Below are 25,384 nucleotides of genomic sequence, written 5' to 3' on the forward strand. Positions count from 1 at the left end.
ATAGGTAGAGGGGGACCCAAGGTCTGGGAATATTTTTAAAAGGTTGAGAGAGAAAAGGCACCAAAGAAGGAGAGGTCGAAATTATACAACAGAAGGGGTGGCTGATGATTGATAGAATTCTTACCGGGCCAGGCTGTATGAGCTTAATATTAATGCTAAGTTTTTACTCTTTTTTTTTCCCACAACTTCCAAGAACATGAGAATTAGAGTGAGTTACGGGGCCTTCGGATAAGGCGGCAGAGGCCCCAGAAAATGGTTAACAGAGGTCAGCCCTGGGGTGGAGGAGGCTGGGGGGATGGGGTAGTTGGGAGACTTGCTTTTGACTATTTAATGTTTTGTATATAGCTTTTGAGTTTTGTACTAGGTCTGTGTATTGACGTTATTACAAAACTAAATTTTTTAAAAGCTATTTTTTTTTTGTTTTACACATATCTATATTCTTTTTTTATAGTCTTTTCCATTATGGTTTACCACAGGATATTGACTAGAGTTCCCTGTGCTCTACAGTAGGACCTTGTTGTTTATCCATCCTGTATATAACAGTTGCATCTGCTCATCCCAAACTCCCAGTCCTTCCCTCCCTCACCACCCCCTCCCCCTCGGCAACCACAAGTCTGTTCTCTGTGTCTGTGAGTCTGTTTTTGTTTCATAGATAGGTTCATTTGTGCCATATTTTAGATTCCACATATAAGTGATGCCATATGCTATTGGTCTTTCTCTTTCTGACTTACTTCACTTAGTATGATAATCTCTAGTTGTATCCATGTTGCTGCAAATGGCATTATTTCATTCTTTTTCATGGCCAAGTAGTATTCCATTGTATATATACCACATCTTCTTTATCCATTCCTCTGTCCATGGACATTTAGGTTGTTTACTGTGAATAGTGCTATGAACATAGGGGTGCACGTATCTTATTTGAATTATATTAAAAAACTACTATTAAAGATGAGTTTCTGAAGGGCATGAGAAAAATAGGATGACGGTAGCTTGACAAGACCGCATGTGTTGCTTTGTTCTGAAGAAAGTAAAAACTAAAGTAGTTGGAAATGTTGACGGGAAAGATCGAGGAGAAACGAGCCCAGCAGTGCAGCTGGTCAAGGAGGTAATCAGGGAGGCGGTACAAGGTCTGAACAGGCAGCAGAGTCTGCAATTCAGAGTGCAGACAAAGAGTGTCGCCTGCCGTTTCAGTGAAGAAAGGCTATCGAGGCCATCAAGCCCTCAGCCACTGCAGCCGCCCCCGAGGTGCATCCAGAGGGGACTCAGGATGGGAAACAGCAGGATACTGCTCTTAGGCACCCTGGATAGCTAAGGTGCACATCAAGGGAATGATTTCAATAAGCCTAGACTCTTGCATCTTCCCATACACAGAAAAGTGATAGTCATTAACTTGAGATGTCCTTTTTCCTTTAACAGTAATCTTTTGATGTTCCAATTGCCTGGGGGTTTTTTTGGGGGCAAAAAACCCTATATATCCTGGCTTGTCCCTTACCTCTTTGGAGCAGTACCTCAGAGTTTCCTGAGAGGCTGTATCCTGGGCTTAAGTCCTCTGTAAGTCAGCAGAATAAAACATGATTCTCAACTTTTAGGTGTGCATGTTTTTCAGTCAATACGCTTTCACCAGAAATGTCTGGGACGGGATGTGATAGGTCCTTTCCCAGTGTCCACTCCCCTTCCTTCTTCCCAGATCCAGCCCTGGAGTAGAGGGGGAAGCTGCACCGGGTGGGACTGATTAGTCTAAGCCAGTTGGCAAAATCCTGGCTCCTCTGACACAGTAATTAGTCCAGGAACGGGCATGTGACCTGGTTCTGGCCAGTAAGACCTAAGCAGGAGTTTGGTGGAGGCTTCAAGAAAGGACTTTCCCCCTTTTCTGGGGGAGCTGCAGGAAGCCACCTCTTTCTCCCGCTCAGAGTGAACGAGGAAGCGTGTAGTCCCCACCCCTGCTGGCAGCCATCCTAGAGCCCTGAGGGGCGCTACCTCGAGGATGGAGCCAACACTTGGATGAGAGGAGAGAGATGACAAGACCCTGGACATCCTTGATAAGATGGCTGAGCCACTGGATCAACCCGCCCTGATGCCTGCCCTCCCTCTGGACTTCCAGGATAAAAACCACGTTAAACTGCGTTTTCCTGTACTCGCAGCCTGGAGCTCTGTCACTGATAAGCATTCCTTCCACTATGAAAAAAGGAACAAGACAAACAGGGAGTCAGGAATTGAGAGAGATGATGGCTGATGGTTCCAGTTTTTTGTCCGTCAAGTAAAAGGTGACCCAGGTGCTAAGAGTGAGGAGGGAGCTAGGAGGAGTGAGGAAGACCAGACCTGGTTGTTCAGGGCAAAGGGAAAGAGAGCCGCCTGGGGCTACGGAGCGGGGCTGGTGGGGTGCCGAGCACCGAGATGAGGTCGAGACCGCTGCCAGCCGCAAACAGCATGAAGCTGCGCCACTCACCCAACACCACCGTCCTGTGGGGACAGCCTCTGGGTTGGCCATGGGGGATCAAGAGGACAAGGGGAAAAGGAGTTGGAGACGCGAGCACAAGAGCAGTCGAAGAGGTGGACCCCACCATCTACGCTGGACCTGGAAGGGAGAGAGGGCAGAAGGGGCTGATGGGTCAGGAGAAAACAAAGGGACAGAGAGACTAGGCATCTCGTTGGATGGAAGACCAGGTTGAGTGGAAGTGAGACGACAGGGGGCTGATGCAGAGAAAGGTCCTTGTAAGCAGAGTTAAGTGTCCCCAGAATAACACAAGGGCCCAGCAGCCCCCATGGCCCAGCCCACTCCACCCCTAACCCGGGAGTGTTGTTTCAGGATTAACTCAAGTAGATAAATCCTCATCTCACTGAAGCTGGACTGACACAGATAAGAACTCAGAGGGGCCTAATTCCTCCCATATCACCTGGAGCCATGTGTGGTGGCAGGAAGGAGGGGGACATGTTTTCAAGTTTGTGCTGATGTTTCCGAAAACTCTGGAGGAAAGAAGACACTCTGTGAAGGAGAAATGAGGGACACTGCAAAAAAAGCATCCTTAAACAGGTCCTTTTAGACGACTCACCTCTGCGTTCATCTTGGTCTCTTTCTGCAGGAGCTGTGAAGACAAAAGCAGAGGTTCAGGACCTTGGTGGCACCGCCCCAAACTCCCCGCCGACACTCTCCCTGGCCACCCCCCTTCTCCCCCCATTTCCTGTCCCATTGGCCCCCTCTTCCCCAAATGCCTTCACCACCTTGTGCCCTCCAGTGAGGGCACCCAGGCCGGTGTCTGATCTGAGACAGGTGGTCGCTGGCCCCCCTGGGGACATCACACCAGTAATGTTTCTCTAAAGAACACTGCCAACCCCCAAGGTCCCCCTCTTATACTAGAAGGGATGCTTCTGTATACTTCAAAGAATGATGCAGGGCTTCCCTGGTGGCACAGTGGTTAAGAATCCACCTGCCGATGCAGGAGACACGGGTTCGAGCCCTGGTCCGGGAGGATCCCACATGCCGCGGAGCAACTAAGCACATGCAGCACAACTACTGAGCCCATGCTCTAGAGCCCATGAGCCACAACTACTAAGCCCGTGTGCCACAGCTACTGAGGCCCACATGCCTAGAGCCTGTGCTCTGCAACAAGAGAAGCCACTGCAATGAGAAGCCCGTGCACCCCAATGAAGAGTAGCCCCCGCTCGCCACAACTAGAAAAAGCCCGTGTGCACCAACGAAGACCCAATGCAGCCAAAAATAAAAATCAATAAAATAAAATAAATTTATAAAAAAAAAAGAATGATGCATTCCCCAAAGTCGGTGCTTGGAGAGGATAGCTTTGTGTCTGTCCTTTTTTCATGGGGACAAGCAAGGCAGTAAGAAATACATACTTCTTCTCTCCTCGCTGAGTTTCCAAGGGACTTAAATATGTTAAAAGATTGGGACTGACATACACACACTACTATATATAAAATAGATAATTAACAAGGACCTACTGTATAGCACAGGGAACTCTACTCAGTACTCTGTAATGGCCTATCTGGGAAAAGAATCTAAAAAAGAGGGGATAGATACATGTGTGTAACTGAGTCACTTTGCTGTACAGCAGAAACTAACAACATTGTAAGTCATCTATACTCCAATAAAAATTAAAAAAAAAAACAACCCCACCAGTTCAGTGGGCTACTCTGAAGCCTTAGCACTGAGGAGGAGGAAGAGTAAACAAGCAAGCATGAGTCACAGGGAAAGAAAACGGGAAGATGATGGGAAACAGGAGAGAGAAGGAAAAGAAATAAGGAACTAGCGCGGAATAACAGGGGTCCCAAACATTAATGGACTCCTGGGGCTGCCTGTTGGAGACGTGCTTTTCTGGGTTCCACCCCCAGAGTTTCTACAGGGGAGGGAGGCTAAGAATGTGCATTTTCAACAGGCATCCAGGAGGTCGTGCTCAGATGGTCCGAAAGCCACTCTCAGAGCACCGCTAGAATTGAGAGTAGAACAGATGGGCCCCTAAGAATGAACGTTCTCATTCACTTTCAGAGCTGTTAGAACTGCCACTTTATTTTGACTAGGATGGTAGGTGGGTGGCCAGAGGGGACGGAGAAGGGTCTAAGGAAGCCGCTCTGGCCCTTCCACCTGGGGGGCTGTCCAAGAAGCCAACATAAAGGATGCACCCGAGAAGCCGAGGAGGGGAAGGAGGGCCCTCCAGGGCCTCCGCAAAGGGAGGCTGAGGCAGCCTCCGTCCTTGGACCCGGCCCTGCATTTGATCCTATTCTCTTTCAAAACATAGGAAGGACTAGGCATAGTGAAGTTAACCGTGACTAGCAATAGCGAAAATAGCACCCATTTTTAAAAACCTCGACTCCTGGCAATCCTAAGATAACCTGGGCTGATCACCTGGGCTGTGTGTTGAAAATAACTCGTTTTCAGCAATTCCCCTCCCTCCTCCCTTCCTGTTCCTCCTTCCTGCTTCGACAGTGGGTCTCGTGACCCAACCTGGCCAGCACACATGCTGTCTTTCCTTTTGCCATCTGGAGGCTTTTCAAGTTTCCTGGAAAATCTGAGAAAAAGGAACTTGCTAGAAGCCAGACACTAAATAAAGCAGAGAGTGAGGACAAAGAGGGTGAGCTTTCTTCTCAGGTCCTGGGGAGTCAGTATGGGTGTGATGTCTTCTCGTGCATAAAATACCTCCGAAGGACAACCAGGACGCTGCCGACAAAGCCAGAACTAAGTCAAGGATGCATCTTGGGCAACAGTCTGGACTGCAGGGGCTCCTCGGAGGGCCTGGCCGGGCTGCCCGCCCGGCACAGATGCCCGCTCCAACACTCTACGGTGCTTTACTCATATTGTTAAGAATGTTAGTGGTGGGCTTCCCTGGTGGCGCAGTGGTTAAGAATCCACCTGCCAACGTGGGACACACGGGTTCGAGCCCTGGTCCGGGAAGATCCCACACGGCGCGGAGCAACTAAGCCCGTGCGCCACAACTACTGAGCCTGCGCTCTAGAGCCCGTGAGCCACAGCTACTGAGCCCGTGTGCCACAACTACTGAAGCCCGAGCGCCTAGAGCTCGTGCTCCGCAACAAGAGAAGCCACTGCAATGAGAAGCCCGCGCACCGCAACGAAGAGTAGCCCCCACTCGCTGCAACTAGAGAAAGCCCGCACGCAGCAACAAAGACCCAACGCAGCCAAAAAATAAATAAATAAATAAATAAATAAATAAATTTATTTAAAAAAAAAAAAAAGAGGCACGGGAAGAGCCATAGACAATGTGTAACAAATGGGTCTGGCTGTGTCCTAATAAAACTTAAAAAAAAAAAAATGTTAGTGTTAAGTGTCCCTTACACATGGGTGGGGAAGTCAGACAACGAAATATGAGGAGGATGGTAACAGCTGTGAGACAGCTTGTGTCGGCTGCTTTATCTACATGATCCCTAATCCTTGAAACCCTGGCAAAAAGGCTAATATTAACTCCATTTTACAGATGAGGGATCTGAAGCTCAGGGTGGGTTAAAGCACTTGGCCTTACAGTCACGGTGTTGTGGCCCTGTGCTGTAACTTCCAGCTTCCTGGCTATGGAGCCAAACCCAGACTGCCCCAGAGACCTTTCCAGGGCTGTCTTACACACACCCAGAGAGCTTTTATGATAAATAAAAGACCTGGGGTTTTGGTCTGGCTTCAGTCACGGACTAGCCAAGTGACCACAGCCAAACAGGTTCTCCATGTGTAGGCTGAATGGCTGGACTTCATCTCTAAGGTTTGTTCCAGCTCTAAAATGCTCTCTGATTCCCGGAAAAGGAAAATCTGGTGACTCTTAAAATAGTGCTCAACCTCAGTTGTGAAATGACTTTACCTAGATGCTCTGTCAGACTGACAGAGATCAAAACATTTGCCACATGTTGGTCAAATATCTCTGATTTTTTTTTTTTTTTTTTGGCCTTGCCACACAGCTTAGTCCCCCAACCAGAGATTGAACCCAGGCCCCGGCAGTGAAAGCTCAGAGTCCTAACCACTGGACCACCAGGGAACTCCTCCTACCTATTACTGGGGAACGATAGGTAGGTATCATCTCTACAGACGGCAGTTTAGCAACATCTATTAAAATCCCAAATGTGAGCAAGCGAACTCTGACCTAGCAATTCCGCTGCTTCCCATTTTTCTTTTTCAATTAAACATTTATTTTTCAAGATTTAACCTTTTATTAAAATTTTAAATTAATTAATTAATTTATTTATTTATGGCTGTGTTGGGTCTTTGTTTCTGTGCGAGGGCTTTCTCTAGTTGCGGCAAGCGGGGGCCACTCTTCATCGCGATGCGCGGGCCTCTCATTATCGCGGCCTCTCTTGTTGCGGAGCACAGGTTCCAGATGTGCAGGCTCAGTAATTGTGGCTCACGGGCCCAGTTGCTCCGCGGCATGTGGGATCTTCCCAGACCAGGGCTCGAACCCGTGTCCCCTGCATTGGCAGGCAGACTCTCAACCACTGCGCCACCAGGGAAGCCCCAAGATTTAACCTTTTTATTGCAGTACAGTTAATTTACAATATTGTGTTAGTTTCAGGTGTAAAGCAAAGTGATTTAGTTATATATACACATATACATACATATTATATATATATTATACATATATGTGATATATATATAACAGCCAAGACATGGAAGCAACCTAAACATTCATCAACAGATGAATGCATAAAGAAGATGTGGTACATATATACACAATGGAATATTACTCAGCCATAAAAAAGAAAGAAATAATGCCATTTGCAGCAACATGGATGGACCTAGAGATGATCATACTAAGTGAAGTAAGTCAGACAGAGAAACACAAATATCATAAGATATCACACTTACATGTGGAATCTAAACTATGATATAAATGAACTAACTTACAAAACAGAAATAGACTCACGGACACAGAAAACAAACTTATGGTTACCAAAGGGGAAATGGGTGGGGAGGGATAAATGAGGAGTTTGGGATCAACAGATACACACTCCTATACGTAAAATAGATAACCAAGGACCTCCTGTAGAGCACAGGGAACTCTTGATATATTCAGTATCTTGTAATAACCACTGCTTTCCAATTCTGTCTCCAGTCTCCACAAGAGAAATCACTAAATTGCCCTGAGTCCTTTTTTCTTGTAGAAACATTACTGCTGCTTGTCTTCCCTTTCTAATAAGAACTTCCAGAAAAGCTTTCCTATAAAAAGTCAATAAAACATTACTTATGAACTTTACTACCTTTCCCACAGAATCTGGGGAAAGCAAAACCAAACCAAACCAATTTGCAGAGATGCACATGGATGAGAAAGGACCCCATCTAGAAACCTTACCGCCTTTGGCACCAGCGGTCGATTACCAAGGGTGAATTGCATTATTACTTATAAAGCACGTTCAACAGGGGTATCCTGGCCAGGATTCTTTCTATACTCCTCCTTCTCCAGCTTTCAACTTCCCTTGTAATAAGATGGCACTGTCGTGGTAGGCAGCAACCCCAGGCCACCTTTCAGCACCCTCCCTGCCCATCACACATCTCTCCCTTCCTCCCCACTGTCCTGCCAAGACCCGTTAAAGTCTGAACAGAACCCAGGGAGAACTTTATTCTACATTTAATACATTCTAAAAGATCTAAGACCTAACCCTATAACAAGAAGATTTACTTTTTTTCCCCTGTGCTCTAGTGTATTTTATTTTTATTTATTTATTTTTATTGGCGTAGAGTTGATTTACAATGTTGTGTTTGTTTCAGGTGTACAGCAAAGTGGTTCAGTTATACACATACAAATATTCATTCTCTTTTCGATTCTTTACCCATATAGGTTATTACAGAATACTGAGTGGAGTTCCCTGTGCTGTACAGTAGGCCCTTGTTGGTTACCTGTTTTATATATAGTAGTGTGTGTATGTTAATCCCAAACTCCTAACTTATCCCTCCCCCCACATTTCCCCTTTGGTAACCGTTAAGTTTGTTTTAGCAATTTGTGAGTCTGTTTCTGTTTTATAAATAAGTTCATTTGTATCATTTTTAAATTAGATTCCACACATGAGTGATACCATATAATATTTGTCTTTCTCTGTCTGACTAACTTCACTTCGTATGATAATCTCTAGGTCCATCCATGTTGCTGCAAATGGAATTATTTTGTTCTTTTTAATGGCTGAGTAATATTACATTGTATATATGTACCACATCTTCTTTATCCATTCCTCCGTCAGTAGACATTTAGGCTGCTTCTATGTCTTGGCTATTGTAAATAGTGCTGCAATAAACATTGGGGTGCAAGAAGATTTACTTTTGTTTGTTTTTTATTTCAAGGATTTAATATTTTTAACAATATTGAAAATATTTTAAATAATATTTAAAAGCCTAAAAGGCTTTAAGTTTCTGACTTTTAGTATTATGTTTAGAAAGACTTATATATACAATTTTCACTTAGATTTTTAACTTTTTTCCCCTTTATTTGTTTAGTTTTAATCAATCTAAATTATATTTGGTATATGGCATGAGATAAGACTCTCCTGTAATCTTTCCAAATAGTTGAGTTGTTCTCACATCATTTACTGACTCTTTCATTCTTTCCCCCAATGGCTCATACTTAAATTCTTATGCATATGGTTATTCTTTCTTTCACCTTCTGGGCTGTGCCACTGACCCGGCTTCCCATGCCTATAATATGTTGTTTACCTGACTGTGGCTTTACAGTATGTTTTGCTATCTGGTAGTTCAAGTTCTCTCACTAACTTGTTCAGTATTCTTATCTAGTCTTGCTCGCTCAGACTTCTAGATGAAGTTTAGAACAGCTCTGTCAAGTTAAAAAAAAAAAAAAAAATTCCATAGGAACTGTACCTATGATTGCATCAAATTTGTAAATTAAATAGGATTGCTCATTCAGCCTTCCCACCCAGAAATATATGGTATGCCTCTCTAGGGGAAGCCACTTAAAGAAAAGAGAAGAATCTCAAGTTAGTTCCTGAATTACTGCATAATTACAAACAACAGCTCAGGCTGCGGTGGTTCACTAGAAAGTTAAAGGAAAAAAGTCAGCACTTTTGCATAAATAACCTGCTTAAAGCATTTTCAAATAGGCTTCTCCTTCCCCAGTATCTCCTGCAGCAGACAAGCTACCCTCTGGGAAATGGACCTAGAGATTATCATACTAAGTGAAGTAAGTTCAAAAGAGAAAGACAAATACCATATGATATCACTTATATGTGGAATCTAAAGTGTGACACAAATGAACTTATCCACGAAATAGAAACAGACTCACAGACATAGAGAACAGACTTGTGGTTGCCAAGGGGAAGAGGGTGTAGGGGAGGGGTGGATTGGGAGTTTGGGGTTAGCAGATGCAAACTAGTATATATGGAATGGATAAACAACACAGTGCTACTGTACAGGGAACTATATTCGATATCCAGTGATAAACCATAATGGAAAAGAATATGAAAAAGAATGTGTATACATGTATAACTAAACCACTTTGCTGTACAGTTGAAATTAACACAACATTGTAAATCAACTATATTTCAATAAAATAAATTTTTTAAAAAAGAGACTAGTTCTAGACCTGGCCTGGGTACCCACTAGCTCTGTGATAGAGGCCAGGGCACATGGTCTCTGAGCAATTTGGTTCCTGCACCTTGAAAAAGCTGGGGGTCGGGGGGATGAGCTCAGACAAAGTTAAATGACCCCTACACACTCTTCTGGTGCTTATGTGCCATAAATTCTAACTCACTTCTATTATTTTGTTCTCCTTTGCTTTAGCTTTCTTCCATGTTTGGCTTGGTTAACTGGAGGTTATTAGCTTCTCTTCTGGTTCTCTCAGGGGCAGACAGACACACGTGAACTAGGACAAAGCTCAGGTTATCAGAGCTAGTAAAGCTGCTGCCCTGAGACGCCAGGCACAACAGTGCTGAACAGGTAAAGCTTTCCTTGGCACTCTCTCCAAACAGAAGCCGCTGTCCTTCCCACCCCAACTTTCAGGCCCCTCCCACCTGCTCCATGTTCCTCCTCGTGGCGGCCGTTTCAAAACCTTTTGCTTTTTACTGAGAGTGATCTTGATATAACAGAAGAGAATGTTATACCAGGAGTCAAAGCACTCTTACTAAGGAATGAACATCTGGTATCCTGTATTTAGGCTTATCAGGGTGTGTCCATTCTTTAAAAGAGCAGCTTATTAACTCAAATAATTGCAAACAATGCAACTGGAGTGCAACTAAATTTTAAAAGTGGGGTGAGACCAGGACATTCCAGGGGGGCCCATACATGTCGTTAGGCACTGATCCCCCAGAAAGTCCAGGTCAAAACCTTGGTCTCCTATTGCTGAAAGACGAGTTCTTTCTGGCCAAGTGCTTTTGGAAACAACAAACTGCTGGAACATCCGAGCACAGCACAAATGTGTGACAAGTGTGTGTGGCGGGGGCCAAAGGAATATAAATCTTCCACCCAGAAGGAATCCCTGTAAATGTAACTTTTGTCTTTAACAATTTAAAAACTCGCTAGAAAGAATGTATTTTCTTTCCTTAGCAGCTCAGTCAAGATTTTTTTTTTTTATAAGCAAGATTGCACAGTGTGTTATCTGTGACCTTGATGTTAATTGCATAAATCATGTTATGCTCTACGCTGAGCATATGATGCTTTTCTGCTGTTTTGTGCCTATTTTGTTTTCCTATGCAGCTTTCTTCCAGCTTTATAGAGATGTAATTGACAGATAACACCCTATAAGTTTAAGCTGTACCTATGATAATTTGATACGTGTATATATTTCTCATGCATTTTTTTTTTTAAGACGCTGCAAATTCTCAGATATCAGGTGAGAAACTATAAGGCCTTTACAAACTCTGAGGTATTATGATGTGGTTTCTGTGATGATTAAAAAAAAGTAAACAGTTAAGCTACAAGAAAAATCATTCTGTACAAGATATATAGAAAATATCCAACTATTTATTCAGGCACCAGCAAAGATATGTTTTATAATAGTGCACCAAACAGCACAACTGAGTTGGAATATGCAGGATTAAGAAGTTTAAAGAAATCCTGCAGTAAATTTGACCAAAATGGCAACACAGAAGGCTCCTGAGCTCCCCTTCTGCCACAGACACACTGAATGTACAGCTACACTGGGAGCAATCCCTTCTGAAAGAGATCCAGAAACTAGCTTAGCGACTCCTACACATCTGGTGAATGAGAAAATATCCACATCAAAACAGGTAAGAATGGCTGAGCCAAACAACAAGGTCCTACTGTATAGCACAGGGAACTATATTCAATATCCTGTGATAAACCATAATGGAAAAGAATACATAAAAAAAGAATGTATATGTATGTATAACTGAATCACTTTGCTGTACAGCAGAAATCAACAAAACATTGTAAATCAACTATACTTCAATTAAAAAAAGATCTTTATAATGAAAACTGTAAGACAGGAATGAAAGAAATCGAAAAAGACCCAAATAAATGAAAAGATATTCTGTGCTCATGGATTGGAAGAATAAATATTATTAAAATGTCCATACTACCCTAAGTGATCTACAGATTCAAGGCAATCCTTATCAAAATTCCAATGGTATTCTTCACAGAAATAGAAAAAGCAATCCTAACGTTTGTACGGCGCCACCTAAGATCTGAAACTGTAAATCTAGAAGAATACATAAAGGGTGAGCTCCTTCACATTGGTCTTGGCAATGATTTTTTTGGATTTGACACCAAAAGCAAAGACAACAAAAATAAAAATAAACAAGTCGGACTACATGAAAGTAAAAAGCTCCTGCACAGCAAAGGAAGCCATGGAACAGGAGAAAATATTTGCAAACTACATATCTGATAAGGGGTTAATACCCAAAATATACAAGGTACTCATACAACTCAACGGCAAAAACCACAAATGGTCCAATTTAAAAATGCACAGAGGGACTTCCCTGGCGGTCCAGTGCTTAAGACTCTGCACTTCCACTGCAGGGGGCATGGGTTCGATCCCTGGTTGGGGAACTAGGATCCCACATGCCACGCACTAAGGCCAAAAAATTTTTTTTAAAAATGGGCAGAGAAACTTAATAAGCATTCTTCCAAAGAAGACATACAAAGGGTCAACAGGTACACGAAAAGGTTTTCAGCATTCAACATCATTAATCATGAGGGCAACTGAAATCAAAACCATAAAGAGAAATCAACTCACACGTTAGGATGGCTATTATCAAAAAGAAAAGAGATAACAAATGCTGGTGAGGGTGTAGAAAAAAGGGAACCTTTGTGCACTGTTGATGGGAATGTAAACTGGTATAGCCACTATGGAAAACAGCATGGAGAGTCCTCAAAAAATTAAAAATAGAACTCCTGTATGATCCAGCAATCCCACTTCTGGATATATATCCAAAGGGAACAAAATAATTATCTTGAAGAGATATATATGTACTCCCATGTTCACTGCAGCATTATGACAACAGCCAAGACCCGGAAACAACCTAGGTGTTGACGGATGAAAGGAAAAAGAAAATGTGATCCATATACAGTCAGCCCTCCATACGTGAGGATGTGAAATCCACAGATAGGGAGAACCAACTATACTCATTGTACTATACCATTTTATATAAGGGACTTGAGCATCCAAGGATTTTGGTATCCACCGGGGCTCCTGGAACCAATCCCCTGCAGATACCAAGGGATGACAATATATGGAATATTATTCAGCCTTAAAAAAGAAGGAAATCTTGTCATTTTTGACAACATAGGTGAACCTGGATGGCATTATGCTAAGTGAAATAAGCCAGGCAGAGAACGACAAATACTGCATGGTATCACTTATATGTGGAATCTAAAAGAAAAAAAAAAACACCAAACTCACAGAAACAGAGATTAGAAAAGTGGTTCCCAGGGGCTGGGGTATAGGGGAAATGGGAAGAGGTTGATAAAAGGGCACAAATTTTTAGTTACAAAATGAATAAGGTCTGAGGATCTAATGGTAACTATAGTTGATGACACTGTCTTGAATAACTGAAATCTGCTGAGAGTAGAACCTAAATGTTCTCACCAAAACCAAAACCAGTAAACATGTGTGTTAATTTACTCGGAGAGAATACTTTCATAATGTATCTGTATATCAAATCATCACACTGTATACTTTATCTCAGAATTTTTTGGTCAATTATACCTCAATAAAGCTGGAAAAAAAAAAATCCTGTAGTAGCTAAAACAGCATGACTTGACCTTACTGCTTGAAACAGAGTCAGAGGTCAGAAGCAGCAGTGGCCTGCGTGTGTTATATGTTTTAATTTTCAAAAACATTTTTTGCCTATCTCCTTTTCCTCCCCTGGTAACCCTTAAGAGTTAGAGCCCTCAAACTTTCATTCTACAGAGGCAGAAGACTTTAGATCACATGCTACTCGCGGTTCTGGTGGCTCTCCATCTGCCCTGCTCCCACCCCCTCGGGAGCTGGCTGACCTTCCCAGGCTACATCACCTGGGTTGCTTCGCCCTCCAGCTTCCACTAGGGACTGGCCAGAGGAGGAGATCAGTGGGTACAGGAGGGGAAAGGTGTAACAGAGAAGAACAAACCTGACTCCATACTGGATCTATTCCTTTAGCTCTCACCTTTGCACTCTGCTGCCTGTGCTTCGTTATGCTGGCTCTACTTCTTTGTAAAAGAATGTTGCCTACAGCCTGAAATATACATGATAACACATTCTCAAGGCTCTGCCTCCCAGGCTTGACCTTTAAATGTATAACAATTTTCATTCATACAGAGATAAAAAGTTGCACAACAGAGAATCACATTGGTCTTGTTGGAGGTTTACAGCAGACCTACCCGTACAGCTGCAAGCACATCCCCTTCCGGGTCTGGCCCACCAAGAAGTTCTAAACAACCTGCCACACCCCCTCCCCTCTGAAGCCTGAATTCTAACTTGGGGGTAAGATGGTTCTTTGGGATGCAAGTCCACCATCTTCTCTGTCTGCTGGCTTTCCAAAAAAAGCTGCTATGCCTTGCCCTAACGCTTTATCTCTCAATTTAGTGGCCTGTCACGCGGCTGAGCAGTACGAACTTGGACTCGTAACAAAGGGAGAGGCTGGTGAACTTATCCGCCATCTGCTGGGCTGCCACTCTGACAGTGGCCGCATTCTGCCAGGGCCACAGCAGCCCTGGAGGGCGGCTCCTCCTCCAGTGCTCCAACCCACCCACCCGGCCCCCACTTCCAAGCTCTGGTATCCCAGTCCCTTCCCTGCCCCTTCCGGCCAGGGTGGGGATGGCACCCCGCCAGCCGTCCTCCTGGGGTGTCGCACTGTCATTTGCTGGTTCCCCGAATCCTACCCCCTCTTCTATGGAGTCCCCTCAAAAGTGTCTTGCATTTTTGTGGTTTTTTCCTGTTTCCATCCTAACTGATATACTTGCCCACCAAAATCTCACCGTAAGTGGATTGTACAGCCAGGACTAAACAGCTTCCTTAGCTTAAGCTATGCCTCTCTTTCGATCTCAGTCCTTCTCCTACGTGCAAACTGGAATATGAACCTCTTTAGTGCACGTCATGAATAATTTAGCAATTTCCGTTAACCCAAGTGGTCTCAACCAACACTGCTGATTGTCATGATGAGAAGCGGGGGGGGGGCGGTGAGCCAGCATGCTGCTAAACATCTTCTAATACACGGGACGGCCCTCCCCCAACAAAGAGTTATCCAGCCCCAAATATCAACAGTGCCAAGGATGAGAAACCCTGGATTACTCCTCATGCGGAATGAACCACAGCTGTGACTTTCCTCCTCTCCGAAATGCTCTCAGATGCCTATAACCACTGCCCCAAAGCCAGGTTGAGGAATGAATGAATGAAGTATGTTTCAAACAACAGGAACAATGCAAATGACCAAGTTTACTTTCCTAGAGACAAATTTGAGACTCAACTAGAAAAACAATATAGACCTGCAATGTCCTATGAGGCAGCCACTAGACACACACTTTTTTTAAATTGAAGTAGTATAGTGGATTTACAATGTTGTGCCAGTCTCTGCTATACAGCAAAGTGACTCAGTTATACACCTAAGTACATTCCTTTTCTAAATATTCTTTTCCATTATGGTTTATCCCGGGAGACTGGATATAGTTCCCTGTGCTGTACAGTAGGACCTTGTTGTTTATCCATTCTAACTGTAATAGTTTGCATCTACCAGCACCAAAATCCCAGTCCAACCCTCTCCCTCCCCGTCCCCCTTGGCAACTGTAAGTCTGATCTCTACGTCTGTGAATCTATTTCCGTTTTGTAGGTAGGTTCATTCGTGTCATATTTTAGATTCCACATATAAGTGATATCATATGGTATTTGTCTTTCTCTTTCTGACTTACTTCACTTTGTATAATAGTCTCTAGTTGCACCCATGTTGCTGCAAATGGCATTATTTCACTCTTTTTTTATGGCTGAGTAGTATTCCATTGCATATATGCACCGCATCTTCTTTATCCATTCACCTGTCGATTGACATTTAGGTTGCTCCCATGTTTTGGCTATTGTAAATAATGCTGCTATGAACATGGGGTGCACATATCTTTTTGAATTATAGTTTTGTCCCGGTATGTGCCCAGGAGTGGGACTGCTGGATCATACGATAATTCTATTTTTAGTTCTCTGAGGAACCTCCATATTGTTTTCCATATAGACTCACACTATTTAAATGTAAATTAATTAAATACAGAACATTTCCATTTTCACAGCAAGTTCACACTTTATTTTTTCCCCTGGACTTATTTTCTGTCTTACATTATCTCTGCTCCCAATATCTGGTTACATTCATTCTATGTTGACTTGTTACTATTCTACGTGATTCTGTTGCAAACTACCTTAGTTCCTTTGTGGAACAATTCAGGGTTATCAGTACTTTGAAATAGCTGTGTCTAGATAACCCTGTTGTTGCTGGGAGCTCAGCCTTAGTTTTTTTTTTAAGAGTGCATTTAATTCATGTAACCCTCAGAACAACATCTGACATCATAAGAGTTTCCAGTTTCCAAAGAGGAGAGCGCGGCCAGGAGAGCTTAAGGGACCTACGCAGGGTTCCTACCGAGGAGCTGAACCCCAGCGCGGCGGGTCCCCGGATTCCCTTCCGGCCGAACCCTCGACACCCGCCCGCAGCAGGAGCCGAATACCTCTGCATAAAAACCGAAACCATCACCATTTTACAAATGAAACTAGATGTAATGTTTTTAATAGTTGGTCTTTGTTTACTTGAGACAGGCCCTCCCTGGGGAGCACGTCGGGATCCCGGGCCAGCGGAGCCTCCACAAAGCGAGATCCGCGCCGGGCCCGGGCGGGGCGAGGTGGGCGGCGCCGAGGGCTCGCGGGCCCGGCAGCGGGGCGGGCGCCGGGTCTCCCACTAGCATCAGTTTTCAGGCTCCTGCTTGAGGGTTTTAGAAAAGCCCGACGCGACCCAGATCCCCCCGCGCACCTTACCTGCCGCTGGGCACAAAGCTCGAGCTCTCCAAGCCGCCTCCGGGCTCCGTGCCACCACCCTGAGCAGCCGGGCAGAAGCGCGGCTGGGATTGGCTGCCCGGCTACGGGACTCGGGGGCGCGGGGGGAGGGGAGCCGGGGAAGGAGGAGGAGAAACGGGGCGGGGGAGTGGGGTGAGGGGAGGGGTCCCGCCTTCCGCCTGCTCCCGGGACTGCACGGCCCCAGCACTCTGCTGGCCTACGGAACCCGCAGGACTGGCTGTGAACTTGTCCGGGCAGTGTCTGCAACCCAGCTCCTGCCCTGTCCCTGCGCGAGTGGGCCGAGGGCGTGCGTCCACAGGGGAGGGAGAGCCCTAGGCGCGTGCTCCCGGGCCTGTAGAGGCGTCTGGGGCTGTGCTCGGTGTGCCCTGTCCGCTAGTGGTGCGTATCGCCTCCCAGTCCTCCGGCCCCGCTCACACCACGTGGAACCCGCTAGATCCTTTTTGGGTTAGTAGCCGCGGCCCTGGTGGAACAGGCAGGGAAGCCTCTCTCTCTCTCTCTCTCTCTCTCTCTCTCTCTCTCTCTGTCTCTCTGTCTCTCTCTGTCTCTCTCTCTCTCTGTCTCTGTCTCTGTCTCTGTCTCTCTCTCTCCCCCTCCCCGCCCTCTCGTAAAATACACATAACATAAAATTTCCATCTTAACCATTTTTTAAGTGTACAGTTCAGTGGTATCAAATACGTTCACATCCTTGTGCAAAAATCACCTCTGTCCATCCGCGTAACTGTTTTCATCTTGTGAAATTGAAGCTCTATCCCCGTTAAACAATAACTCCCCGTTATTCCTTGCCCCCAGCCCCTGGTAACCACCAGTCTACTTTCTGTCTTTATGATTTTGACTATTCTAAGTACCTCATATAAGTGGGGTCATGCAGTATGTATCTTTTTCTGACTGGGTTGTTTCATTTAGCCTAATGTCCCCAAGGTTCATCCATGTTGAAATCATACTGTAGAATCTCTTTCCTTTTTAAGACTGAACAATATTCCATTGTATGTATATCCACATTTTGCTTATCCGTTCATCCACTGATGGACACTTGAGTTGCTTCCACGGTTTAGTTATTACAAATAATACTGCTATGAACGTGGGTGTACAAATATCTCTTGGGACCCTACTTTCTGGGTATATGCACAGAAGTGGAATTGCTGGATCATATAGTAATTCTATCTTTAATGACTTGAGGAAACACCATACTGTTTTCCATAGTGACTGTACCAATTTCCACCAGTAGTACACCAGGGTCCCAATTTCTCCATATCCTTGCAAACACTCATATTCTATTTTTTTGATAGTAGCCCTCCTAATAGGTGTAAGGTGGTAGGTATCTCATTGCAGTTTTGATTTGCATTTCCCTAATGATTGGTGATGTTGAGCATCTTTTCATGTGCTTGTTAGCCATTTGTGTCTTTTCTTTGGAGAAATATCTATTCAAGTTTTTTGCTTATTTTGAATCAGGTTGTTAAGTTTTGTTGTTAAGTTTTAAGAGTTCTCTATATATTCTGGATATTAATCTTTTGTCAAATATATGATTTGCAAATATTTTCTCCCATTGTATGGGTTGCCTTTTTACTCTGTTGATGCACAAAATGTTTAAATTTTCATGAAGTCCAGTTTGTCTATTTTTCCTTTTGTTACCTGTGCCTTTGGTGTCATGTCCAAGAAATCATTACTAAATCCAATGTCATGACATGTTTTCTTCTATTGTTTTAGGTCTTACATTTAGGTCCTTGATCCGTTTTGAGCTAATTTTTGTATATGATTCTTTTTTATTTTTGGCCACGCCACAGAGCATGCAGGATTAGTTCCCCGACCAGGGATTGAACCCATGCCCCCTGCAGTGGAAGCATGGAGTCCTAACCACTGGACCACCAGGGAGTTCCCTATGATTCTTTTTCATTGTGGATAACCAGTTTTTCCAGCAACAATTGTTGAATAGGCTGTCCTTTCCCCATTGAATGGCCTTGGCTCCGTTGCCAAAAATCATTTGACCACATTCAGGGAGTTATTTTTTGGTTCCCTATTCTATTCCATTGGTCAATATCTCTGTCTTTATGCCAGTACCACACCGTTTTGATTACTGTAGCTTTGTAATAAGTTTTGAAATCAGGAAATCAGGGGTAAAGTTGTCCACTTTAGCTCCTTTTCAAGATTGTTTTGGCAATTTGGGGTCCCTTGAAATTCCATATGAGTTTTAGGCTGTGTTTTTCTATTTCTGCAAAAAACATTGTTGGAATTTTCACATGGATTGCTTTGAATCTGTAGATTACTTTGGGTATTAATTGACATTTTAACAATATTAAGTCTTTCACTCCATGAACATGGGCTGCTTTTCCATTTATTTGTCTTCTTTAATTTCTTTCAGTCTACTGCCATCCCACCCTGAATGCACCCGATCTCATCTAATTTCTTTCAGCAATGTTTTGTGTTTTGTAGTTTTCATTGTACAAATCTTTCACCTCCTTGGTTAAGTTAATGCCTTAGTAATTTATTCAGTTTGATGGTGTTATATATAGACTTGTTTTTGTTATTTCTTTTCAGATAGCTCATTGTCAGTGTATAAAAATGCAACTGATTTTTGTGTGTTGGCTTTATAACTTGCTACCTTGTTGAAAATTTATTAGTTCTAACAGTATTTTTTTTGTGGATTTGGGTTTTCTATATATTAGATCATATAATCCATGAAGAGAAATAACTTTACTTCTTCCTTTCCAATTTGGATGACTTTTATTTCTTTTTTTTTTTTTTTGCTTAATTGCACGGTCTAGAATTCCAGTATTGTGTTGAATTGAAGTGGTGAAAGTGGGCACTCTCGCCTTTTTCCTGGTCTTAGAGGAAAAGCTTTCAGTCTTTCACCATTGAGTCTGATGTTCACTGTGAGTTCTTCATAAATGCCTTTTATTATGATGAGGTAGTTTTCTTTTATTCTAGTTTGTTGAGTATTTTTATCATGAAAGGATGTTGAATTTTTTCAAATGCTTTTCCTGCATCAATTGGAGTGATCATGTGGTTTTTCCCCTTCATTACATTGATTGATTTTCATATGTTGAACCATCCCACTTGGTTATGGTGTATAATCCTTTCAATATGCTGCTGAATTCTGTTTTCCTAGTATTTTGGTGAGCATTTCTGCAACAATGTTTATAAGGGATATTGATCTGTAGTTTTCTTTTTTTAGGGTGCCTTTGTCTATCTTTGTTATCAGGGTAATAATGGGCTCATAGTTAGGGAGTATTCCCTCCTTTTCTTTCTTTCTTTTCTTTTTTTTGCAAATTTGAGAAGAATTAGTATTCTTCTTTAAATGTTGGTAGGATTCACCAGTGAAGCCATCAGGTCCAGGACATTTCTTTGTGGGGAGAGTTTTTATTACTGATTCAATCTCCTTACTAGTTACAGGTCTTTTCAGACTTTCTACTTCTTCATGATTTAGTCTTGAGAGGTTTTGTGTTTCTAGGAATTTGTCCATTTCATTTAGGTTCTCCAATTTGTTGTTGTACAAGTGTTCATAGTACTCTCTTACAATCCTTTTTATTTCTGTAGAATCAGTAGTAATGTCACTACTTTCATTTCTGATTTTAGTAGTTTGAGTCTTTTCTCTCTTTTTCTTAGTCCATGTAGCTAAAGGTTTGCCAATTTTGCTGATCTTTTCAAAGAACTAACTTTTGGTGTCACTGATTTTCTCTATTTTTTTAAAAAATAAATTTATTTATTTATTTATTTTTGGCTGTGTTGGGTCTTCGTTTCTGTGCGAGGGCTTTCTCCAGTTGTGGTGAGCGGGGGCCACTCTTCATCGCGGTGCGTGGGCCTCTCACTGTCGCGGCCTCTCTTGTTGCGGAGCACAGGCTCCAGATGTGCAGGCTCAGTAGTTGTGGCTCACGGGCTTAGCTGCTCCGCAGCATGCGGGATCTTCCCAGACCAGGGCTCGAACCCGTGTCCCCTGCATTGGCAGGCAGATTCCCAACCACTGCGCCACCAGGGAAGCCCTCTCTATTGTTTTTATATTCTCTATTTCATCTATCTCTGCTCTAATCTTTATTGTTTCCTCTTTTCTGCTAGCTTTGAGTTTGTTCTTCTTTTTCCAGTTCCTTTGGTTGTAAAGTTAGGTTGCTGATTGGAAATCTTTCTTGTTTTTAATGTAAGCATTTATAGCTATAATTTTCCCCCTTAGCACTGCTTTTGCTGAGTCCCATAAGTTATGGTATGTAATGTTTTCATTTTTATTCATCTCTAAGTATTTGCTAATTTCCCTTATATTTTCTTTTTTGTTCCATTGGGTGTTTAAATGCATATTGTTTAATTTCCACAATTTTGTGAATTTTCCAGTTTTCTTTTTTTATTGATTTCTAACTATGTCCATTGTGGTCAGAGAAGATACTTTGTATATCTACCTTTTCAAACCTACTGAGACTTAATTTGCAGCCTAACATATGGTCTATCCTGAAAAATGCCCAATGTGCACTTGAGAAGTCGTAGTCTGTTGCTGAGTAGAGTGTTCTGTGGATAACTATTAGATCAGTTGGTTTATTGTGTTAAGTCCTCTGTTTCCTCAGTTATATTCTGCCTTTTTTTTTTAGCCATTATTGTGAGCGGGGTATTGAAATCTTCAACTATTGATATTGTTATAGAACTATTTCTCCCTTCAATTTTGTCAGTTTTTGCTTCATATATTTTGATGTTCTGTAACAAGGTGTGTATATGTTTATAATCGTTAAATCTTCTTGCTTTACTGAATCTTTTATTAACATATAATGTCCTTTTTGTTATAATCTTTTTTGATTTAAAGTCTATTTTGTCGATATTATTACAGCCATATCTGCTCTCTTTTGGTTACTATTTTCATGGACTATCTTTTCCCATTCTTTCACTTTCAACGTGTTTGTGTTTTTGGATCTCAACTGCATCTCCTGTTAACAGCATATAGTTGCATCATATTTTTTTTATCCATTCTGCCAATCTGGGTCTTTTGATTGGAGAGTTTAATCTGTTTACATTGAAAGTAATTACTGATAATGAGGCTCTTTTGGGTTTGGGGAGGGGGGGGTTGTTTGTTTTTTTAATATTTATTTATTTGGCTGCATTGGGTCTTAGTTGCAGCACGTGGGATCTTCGTTGTGGCATGCGGGATCTTTCGTTGCAGTGTGAGGGCTTCTCTCTAGTTGTGGCACATGGGTTCCAGAGCACACGGGCCCAGTAGTTGCGGCACACGGGCTCTCTAGTTGTGGTGCGCAGGCTCCAGAGTGTGTGGGCTCAGTAGTTGTGGCACATGGGCTTAGTTGCCCTGTGGCATGTGGGATATTAGTTCCCTGACCAGGGTTTGACTGCGTTTCCCCTGCATTGGAAAGTGGATTCTTAACCACTGGACCACCAGGGAAGTCCCGAGGCTCTTTTCTTATTATGCTAGTTGTTTTCTATATGCCTTATAGCTTTTTTGTCTCTCATTTCCTGCATTACTATCTGTTTTTGTGTTTAGTTGATAGTGAAATGTTTAAATCCCTCTATCATTTCCTTTTATGTATAGAATATAGCTATTTTTTTTGTGGCTACCATGGGGATTACATTTAACATCCTAAAGTTATAACATTCTAATTTATACCAGCTTAACTTCAATAACATACAAAAACTCTGCTCCTTTACAGCTCTGTCTCCACCTCTTTCAGTTGTTGATGTCGCAAAATTATATCTTTATACATTATGTGCCCCAAAACATAAACTAATAATTATTTTAAATCATGTAGAAAACAAAAGTGCAGTTACAAACCATTGTTACAGTGATATAGCTTTTATGATTGCCCTTGTATTTCTCTTTACTGAGATCTTTATTTCTCCATACAGCTTTAAGTTACTGTCTGGTATCCTCATTTCACCTTACAGGACTCCCTTGAGCATTTCTTGCAGGGCGGATCTAATGGTTACAAACTCCCTCAGTTTTTGTTTATCTGAGACTGTCTTGATTTCTTCCTCACTTTTGAAGATAGTGTTTGCCAGATTTAGAATTCTTATTGATACCTTTTTTTTCCTTTTAGCACTTTGAATATATCAGCCCACCTCTGGCTTCCAAGTTTTCTGATGAGAAATTTGCTGATAATGTTTTTGACAATCCCTAGTATGTGATGATTTTCTTCTCTCTTGGCTGCTTTTAAGATTATCTCTTTGGCTTTTGTAAGTTTGATTATAAGTATGTTGGTATGGCTCTCTTGAGTTCATTCTACTTGGAGTTTGTTGAATTTCTTGGATGTTTATATTCATGGCTTTCAACAAATTTGTGAAGTTTTCAGCCATTATTTCTTCAAATATTCTCTCTACCCCTTTCCCTCTCTATTATTCTTCTTGGACTCCCACATACATATATTCTTCTGCTTGATATTATCCTGTATGACCCTTAGGCTATGTTCGCTTTTCAATTTTTTCTCTCCGTTCCTCATACTTGATCATTTTAATTGTCCTGTCAAGTTCACTGTTTCTTTCTTCTGCCTGTTAAAATCTGCCTTTGAATCCCTCTCATGAATTTTTTGTTTCAGTCATTGTACTTTTCAGCTCGAGAATTTCTATTTTATTTCATTTTAGGCTTTCTATGAATTGGTATTTCCATTTTGCTCACACATTGTTTTCTTGACTTTTTCCACATCTTCCTTTAGTTCTTTGAGCATCATTAAGACAGTTGTTTTAAAGATTTGTCTAGTATATCTGTCTTTAGGTCTTTTTCAGGGACAATTTCTGTTGATTTCTTTCCTTTGAATGGGCTATACTTTTCTGTTTCTCTGTATGCCTTGTGATTTTTTTGCAGAACTTTGATCATTTGAATCTAATAACGCAGTAATGCTGGAAATCAGATCTTCCCCCTTCCCCAGGGTTTACTGATTTCTCTTATTGTTGTTGTTTTTGTTTATTTATTTTTAAATTGTTGTAGGTTGTCTGTGTTGTGAGGATCAGCCTAAGGTGTAAATTTAAGGTCTTCTCAGATCTTTTGTGAGCCTTTCCCTGGGCATGTGTGCTCACTTTCCAATTTTCCCCCTTATATGCAGTGTTTTTTTATGTCCTAGTCTTTAATGTCTGGCTCCCAAAGGGGAAAAAAGCAAAAACGGCAAGGGGGGGAAGGGCATTGGCCCTTTTCAACCCCTGGACGTCACTTCAGTTGGGGAGGAGGGGCTTGCCACAATGAAGGGAGATGAAACGACAATGGCTGCCCACCTCTTTGACTACATCTCTATGATCATAAGCAGCAGTGATCAGAGCACAGATATTTGGAGGACAGGCTCCTGACTCCTGCAACCTGTGTGTAAGCTGCTCCAGCAACATGTACACAGCTGACTGCCATGCAGCTGGGGATGGGGGATGGGTAGCTGCTACTGTGCTAAGAGCTGAAATTGACTGAAACTAACCACTATTTACCATCCAAATCTTCCCCTGGAAGTTGAAAGCCTTCAGCAGACCTCAGAGTTCCTAAATAGTTACCTCAGACAGATTCTGACAGTATAATTGCTTTCTAGGTGGCCAGACAGATTCTTGGTGCTTCCTACTCCACTATCTTCCCAGAATCAGGACTCTGACCTGTTAGGTTGACTGGTATTTCCCTCAACAAAGAGTTTTCATCCTTTATCCTATGACCTGGCAAATCTGCTTAACTAAGTGAGAAGAGAGAAGGCAAATCTTTTTATCTTGGCTTTAAATTTTTATCCCCAGCCCATACCTGTGTCCTGAACTCCGTTCTCCTCTATCAGTGGTCTACTTAATATCTCCTCTTGGATATCTGAAATACATCTCAATATGTCAAAATCTGTGTCACTGATCTTTTCCCTAATTACTCTTCCCATATTATTACCAACTCCATCCTTCCAGTTGTTCAGCTCCAAAACCTGGTGTTATCTTTGACTCATCTTTCTCTCACATCCCACATCCATGGGCCAAGAAATTCTGTTGGATAGAGTCTCCTAGCATATACAGTCTGACTACTTCTTACCATACATCCTTCATCTCCCACCTGAGTCATTGAAGTCTTCTCCTTCCTGGCCTTCCTGTAGTTTATCCCCACACAGTAGCCAGAGTGACCTTGAAAAAATGAAAGGTCATTTCCCTCTTCTGCTCAAAGCTTCCAGTGGTTTCCCCTTTAATTCAGAGTAAAAGCCAAAACTCTCACAACGCCCCTCAAGGCCCTAGACGACGTGCTCCTCCATTACTCCTGCAACCTGAATACTACTATCCTCTCCTTGGCTGATCCAGTTACTCTGGCCTTCTTGCTATTCCTTGAACAGGCAGGCAGGCTTCTGCTGTAGGGCCTTTGCACTAGCTGGTCCCTCTCTGGAATGCATGGCTAATTCCCATTTCCTGATCTTTGCTCAAGTTCCATCTCAGTGAGAACTATCCTTGCCACCTTTTTCAAAATTATCACCTGCCCTACTCCTGACTTCCTTAATTTGCTTAATTCTTCTCATAGCACTTGTCATCTCCCAATATACTCTATTATTTATTTATTT

The 25,384-nt window shown here is 42.6% G+C and overlaps 2 protein-coding genes across 2 annotated transcripts in view; one reads left to right on the forward strand and one right to left on the reverse strand.

Annotated features, from left to right (window-relative positions):
• BLVRA (biliverdin reductase A) overlaps positions 1-17,285 on the reverse strand; it is a 58,632-nt gene extending 41,347 nt beyond the window's left edge. The window contains exons 1-2 of the mRNA XM_082473629.1: positions 16,884-17,285; positions 3,051-3,083 (exon numbers count right to left, since the gene is read on the reverse strand). Coding sequence (XP_082329755.1) covers positions 3,051-3,062 — 12 coding nt within the window. The 5' untranslated portion in view covers positions 3,063-3,083; positions 16,884-17,285. The remainder of the gene's footprint in view (positions 1-3,050; positions 3,084-16,883) is intronic.
• Positions 1-25,384, forward strand: part of COA1 (cytochrome c oxidase assembly factor 1) — a gene marked incomplete at its 5' end in the record, with an annotated part of 249,294 nt that overhangs the window by 104,038 nt on the left and 119,872 nt on the right.

The sequence above is a fragment of the Balaenoptera physalus genome (genome assembly GCF_965194825.1).
Source record: "Balaenoptera physalus genome assembly, chromosome: 8".
Classification (NCBI taxonomy): Eukaryota; Metazoa; Chordata; class Mammalia; order Artiodactyla; family Balaenopteridae; genus Balaenoptera; species Balaenoptera physalus.